Source organism: Pinus tabuliformis, chromosome 8 (genome assembly GCF_031772625.1).
Source record: "Pinus tabuliformis cultivar Carrire ecotype Pingquan chromosome 8, CPIR1, whole genome shotgun sequence".
NCBI classification, from domain to species: domain Eukaryota; kingdom Viridiplantae; phylum Streptophyta; class Pinopsida; order Pinales; family Pinaceae; genus Pinus; species Pinus tabuliformis.
The window spans coordinates 524,671,284-524,677,504 of record NC_142294.1 but is presented as its reverse complement, the minus strand read 5'-3'; the positions used below and the strand labels follow the sequence as shown (position 1 = coordinate 524,677,504).

Below are 6,221 nucleotides of genomic sequence, written 5' to 3'. Positions count from 1 at the left end.
TATATATATATATATATATATATATATATATATATATAATACATTTATAAAATAAACATATATAATATGGTGAACATATAAGATGAAAGTGCTTATCAATTCTCTAAACACAAATTTCGATTAGAAACATAATTTGAAAAGTAATAATCTATTATGCTCACACAATACAAAAGACAAAGAGAATTTCTCATGAGAGAAATTTCATTTCTAGCATACTGAATGATGTTTGTAAGGTGAAAAATGCCCCCAAAAACTTGCTTGTAGTCATGAAAACCATCATAAATGGGTATGCTTTGTATCAACTTACACAAAAAATTCAATAAAATCTCGATTAACATGTAACGGAAGAAATAATGACATCCACAAACCATCATTTTGCAACGATTGTAATAGTGAACTTCTCTATAATCTACAAAGTCAAACAAATCTAGAAATATAACAATATGCCTTTTTGTGATAAAGCAAAAGTACAAAAGTTTAATGGTCATGTTATCAATACTTTTAACATATTTAAATTATTTAAATAGAAAGTAGTGATATTAAAATTTGACATTTTATTTTAAATGTGTAAATATAATAATTTTTTACATAATTCAATTTAAAATATATAATAATAGTAATTTAATTTTGGCCATGGGGCTTTGGATTGACGGTGAATGGGTGCGCTGTTAAGGCACTCCTTGCGATAGGTGACCGGTTCAAATCCCCCGTGGGTACTTAGGTTAGTCTAATAGATAAAAAAAAAAAAAAATTAATTTTAAGGTTATAATTAAGTTAAACACTAAATTAGTGTATGAAACTTCTTTGTTTATGGAACAAGAGACCCATTTCTATACAATAATTTGGCTACTAAAGTCCAAAAAAATATACATACTCTACCCATAAATACAAGTTGCATAGATATGTGATTGCATTTTAATTTTAAAACCTATTTCTTCAATGTAGGGTAACATCTTTGATTTATACAAAACTATGGAGACATAGATCTAAATAAAAATGAATTAGCCACTAGCTTATAACAATGCATTGCAACATTTCTTCATATTACACCATCTTCATCCTCCAAAATTGGAACCATTACATCGCGACCAAATTCAAGAAGTTCATGACCCTGGACTCATAAATAAAAGTTACAAACAAAGGGCAAATAAGTATAATTGTATCAGAAATGTTATCTACAAATAAAGTGTAATGTCAACTTTGAAACGAAAGAATGTTAATGCTTTCAATGCAAACTATACTAAAGTGGGGCTATTAACATCCAAAAGTTGATTTGGATTGATGACATTGTTAGCATGAACCACTAGTCCTCTAGGCCTTATTTTCTGATATGATGTTTTGGACAACATTATAGATATGCAATCAAGCAACAACTCTTGTATTGAGTATTTCTTATCCATTTTTAACAGCCCATTCAACATTTCTTTTTTTGAGTACTAAATTGATAGAGAAAGCAAAATTTACCAACCTATTTCTATGCATACATAATTCTTTATTATCTAGATGTAGCCTTGGTTTGTTTAATATGGGTTTCCATGCACCTTTAGACAAGGACATATATGGGTTGAGAAGTTCTCTCACATTTTCAGGACTTTACTCATAACTAACTTTCAACTTCTTATCTATTTAATCTTAGATTTAAGCTGGGGGATCAACTTTTATTTGGTCAAAACAAGGATTGTCTCTTCCCACCTCCACTTTACCTTCCCTCTAGCAATAAACCTTTAATGTTGAATAGTCTGGACTTGTTGGAGTTTCTCTAATTTCGATTTATTTGCCTGTGGCTTCTGCTACATGAGCCCTCAAATAACCTCTTTGATCCATAAATGTTGCCCTCCTGTACATTCATCATTTAGCAACCAAAATTAACAATTACTAGAATATATAGACAATGATTTATTAACGTTATGTGGACGGATATCAACATTCCTTCATAATCCTAAGAACCATGCATTTTTTTTGTAATTTATATATGCATGTTATTTTAAGTCATTGGTATGTCACATAAACAAGATACTTATAAAATAATTGTGGAATCTAATTGTAGATTCTCGTCATTGGATAGCCTATCTAAAAAATCAATGATTGATTTTGTGGTTAATCTTGGAATAACCTAAATCTACAATCAAATTAAAAATTACCTATATAAATACATGTAATTTTAAGTCATTAATATTTCACATAAATAACATAGCAATTATATAAAAAATAATTTATAAATATATATTATAATTAAGAATATAAAAACACAAGATACACATTTGGAAATCAATGATTGATTTTGTTGTTAATCCTCTAATAACCTAAATCTACAATCAAACTAAAAATTACCTATATAAATACATATAATTTTAAATCATTAATATTTCACATAAATAACATAACAATTATATAAAAATTAATTTATAAATATATATTATAATTAAAAATATTTGAAAAATATCATTAATTTTTTAAACAACATTTTTAAAACACACTCAAATCTATTTCTATTTATCAACAACCCACTATTCCAAATGAAAATTTTCTCCAATTTTTTTTTTTTATAATACTCCTATATACTAGATTAAAATATTTATGTATAAATTATGAATCAAATAAATAAAACATTTTATTTTATATTTAAATAAATATATATATATATATATATTCCATGGACAGATAAAAAAAATATAATAAAAACTTTAAGAGAAAAAGAAAAATTGTTATTAATTATCAAACTTGAGAAAAACACATGTAAAGTTCTTGTTATGTTGTTGTCATCCCATGTTTTTTGAGGAATCACAAAAGGGAGAAGGCCACGGGGCTACTTCGAACCAATGAAAATAGAAAACTGTACTTAAATTAATATTATTTTTATTTTAGTAACACTGCCCAGTGCCCAGTGCCATGCATAAGGAACATGGAGAAAACTCAGGTGAAACTGAAACTCAGTGCCCAGTGCCATGCATAAGGAACATGGAGAAAACTCAGGTGAAACTGAAACTCAGTGCCCAGTGCCATGCATATTTCAAAGGAACATGGAGAAAACTCAGGTGAAACTCAGTGCCCAGTGCCATGCATGTTTCTCATTTCAAATGAACATGGAGAAAACTCAGGTGAACAACATGCCGAATTGAGTGGTGACTGCCTAATTAACGCAAGGTGGAAGCGACTTGGCTGTAGATAATCTCTCTGTTGCAATTCGGAATGGCTATAATTGGCTACAAACGCAAGGTGGAAGCGACTTGGCTGTAGATAATCTCTCTGTTGCAATTCGGAATGGCTTTAACAGTTGCAATTGCAAAAGAGGTGAAAAAGGACAACAACTCTGAAATAAGACATACAGAGAAAAAAATGTCTGTTTCTGGAGATACAGGTAAAGAATTCCCGGAGGAAAAAATAACTGTTTCTGGAGATACAGGTAAAGAATTCCCGGAGGATTTGTTGAGTGAAATTTTTTCACGCTTACCTTTTCTGAGCATAAACAGGTTAAGGATTGTTTGTAAACGCTGGAATTATCTGCTCTCCAACCAAAACCAGGTATTCCGAGCCCCTGCTTTTTTAATAAAACGTGAATTCTACAATGGTGGGAGGGCTGCAGAGCTGTGGTGTGCGGAAAGAAATTCAGTTTTGTTCAAACTTCCTATGAAGTTTCAACCATTTCGTTACAAGAACTTTAATCTCTTGCCTGAGATTCTTTCCAGTGATAATATCACGGGTATGGCTGTTAAATCTGGGGTTTGCTGTGTTTGTGTCAGTAAAATCTTATGCTGTTACCATAATTGCACGGATCATAATCTCTATATATGTAATCCTGCTATTGGGAATCTGAAAAAACTTCCAAGGCCTTCACTTTGGATCTCTCAGGGTTCGTGGTACAGGGCACTAGTAGTTGGTTCTGACAACAGGCGTTTTAGTCTTCTACTTGGGCACCCCTCTTTGAATGGTGTGAAAATGGAAATTTATGATTCACAAACAGATAGATGGACTATTCACGTTTTTGCATCCGCTGTGATTCGTCCCAGAGGAATAGGTGTATATTCCAAAGGTAATATCTACTGGAAAAATAACTCAGCAGATGGTGTTGCTGTATTTGATTTGGAACAGAGAACATGGAAGTTAATCGGCATTCCCTTTGAATATCAAAGAGAATCAGATGGTTTTGCATGGTGCTTAACAGGGAATGATGGCAGAGTGATTTTGACAACCAGGAAAAATGATCGAATGTGGAAGTTAAATGAAGACAACGGCCAATGGCATAGAGTTCCTATTTCTGGAAGGGACTATTCTCTCAAAGTTGAGATGGGCCTCCATGATGTAGCAGTCAACAAGGAGGGTTCTATCTTGATGCATTCACATGGCAACAACCAAACGTTTATGTTTGATGCACATGGAAGATTAGTACAAAATTTTGAATTTCCAGTGGGCTTTGAAGATTCCCAAAATCAGTGTATATCGATATACCCATTTGAAATAAGCAATGAAGGCTGGCCTTAGATGAAACAATGTTGACAGGCGGAAATATCTTATGTAGCTTTATTTTCTTCGATATTTTGTACGACTCCCTTTCTTCTTTACCTTTGATTTCATTTTTGCTTTCAATTTCATGGTGTTTTTTTTATATGGGGAAATCTCTTTAACCCAATACCAATGGGTGATCCCAGTGACTCTATTATTATAATGGGATTTTATTTATTTAAAAATCATCTTGCTCTCTTTTATTGGCTAGTGACTATGGAGGACTACCTTTGATTTCATTTTTGCTTTCAATTTCATGGTGTTTTTTTATACGGGGAAATCTTTAACCCAATACCAATGGGTGATCCCAGTGACTCTATACTCTATTATTATAATGGGATTTTATTTATTTAAAAACCATCCTTCTGTCTTTTATTGGCTAGTGACTGGCTAGTGACTATGGAGGACTATTAGGATATGTTTCAAACATTATAGTTCAGTTTTTAGAGGAAAGAGTCTACTTTAGTTTTTTTCTTTGAATCCTACCCTTTATCCCACTACATCTAAATAAGTCCTCTACATTGGTAGATTCAGGGAAGGCTCATGGAGTCAAATCTAAAAAGTATTGCATCTATAAGCATATCTCTTGTACCACCCCGCTCTCTTCACCCAATTGTCAAATTGCAATTTTCAACGTATGGAATCTAAAGGGTGGAAATACAAGAGAGTTGAAAGCACTATAAGTGTGGGAAGTACAAGTAAACCCGTCGGGGCTATGGACGCTCGCTGGCAGCGGGGCTATGCTTGTATGGTATCAAGACATCTTCGTCGGGGCTATGGACGCTCGCTGGCAGCGAAGCAATGTCGGGAAAAAGAGATAAATTTACATCTAATGGATGTGTGCTCATTATAAAACTCCATAGTTGTACCTCTTCTATCCAATTGTATGAGAAAAATATAAGAGAAATCTCCCTATCTTTGGATTCATTGTTTTAAGACTAAGTAGGTATCAAGTACTCAAAACTTTAGAACTTATATTATTTGATTCATCTTATGTGGGACCCATAGAAAGTGGAGCAATGTCTGAAAATATTATAAAACTTATCATTCAATTTTTAATAAATTTAAATTCATTACAATAACACCAGAGATAACTTGTAAATAACGCCTTGGATTGTGTTTGGTTTCATTTTATTGAATGATTTTTGTGTTTCATTATTTTCCATTTTTTTACTTTTCCATCGTCTGCATCTCTCTGAGAGCTTTTCGGTGAGATTTCTGTTGCAAGTGAAACACTATTCCAACATCTTTCCACCTTGCCAACATCTAGTAAGATATTTCTGCCTGTCAACAATATGTTATATGAATTTTTTGGGACAAATATTACATTGTTAATGCAAAGTTTGAGTTTTTTTGGGACAAATATTACATTGTTCATGCAAAGTTTGAGTTTTTTTGGACAAATATTACATTGTTAATGCAAAGTTTGAGAGCACAATATATTTGTATTTATTTTTATTTGCTAATTATGAATAAGGAAATATATTATATATGCGAGATCTCCTACGATTTTTTTATTATTATATATTATATACATATATGATGTTTCAGTTGACGTTTCAGCTGACATTTCCATTTTTGGGAGGTGATGTTTCTAAACGTACCCATTTTGGAAACTCTGAAACGTTTCAGCATTTCGTGCAACTTAGCTTTAAATCTTGTTGCATCTATTCCACTAATTTTTTCAAATTTGTTGCTTTTGTGACTTTGAAGATTTTTGT

At 31.9% G+C, this 6,221-nt stretch overlaps 1 protein-coding gene across 1 annotated transcript; it reads left to right on the top strand.

Moving 5' to 3' along the window:
* Window positions 1-2,785: 2,785 nt before the first annotated feature.
* On the top strand, window positions 2,786-5,925 carry LOC149236466 (F-box/kelch-repeat protein At5g15710-like). Its single transcript, XM_089461568.1, has one exon. The coding sequence runs from the start codon at window positions 3,262-3,264 to the stop codon at window positions 4,477-4,479; it is 1,218 nt and encodes a 405-aa protein (XP_089317694.1). The 5' UTR covers window positions 2,786-3,261; the 3' UTR covers window positions 4,480-5,925.
* The last annotated feature ends 296 nt before the right edge of the window (window positions 5,926-6,221 follow it).

Bases quoted from the DNA above. Each gene is read 5' to 3' on its own strand.
- LOC149236466 (XM_089461568.1), top strand. From the start codon at position 3,262: ATGGCTTTAACAGTTGCAATTGCAAAAGAGGTGAAAAAGGACAACAAC.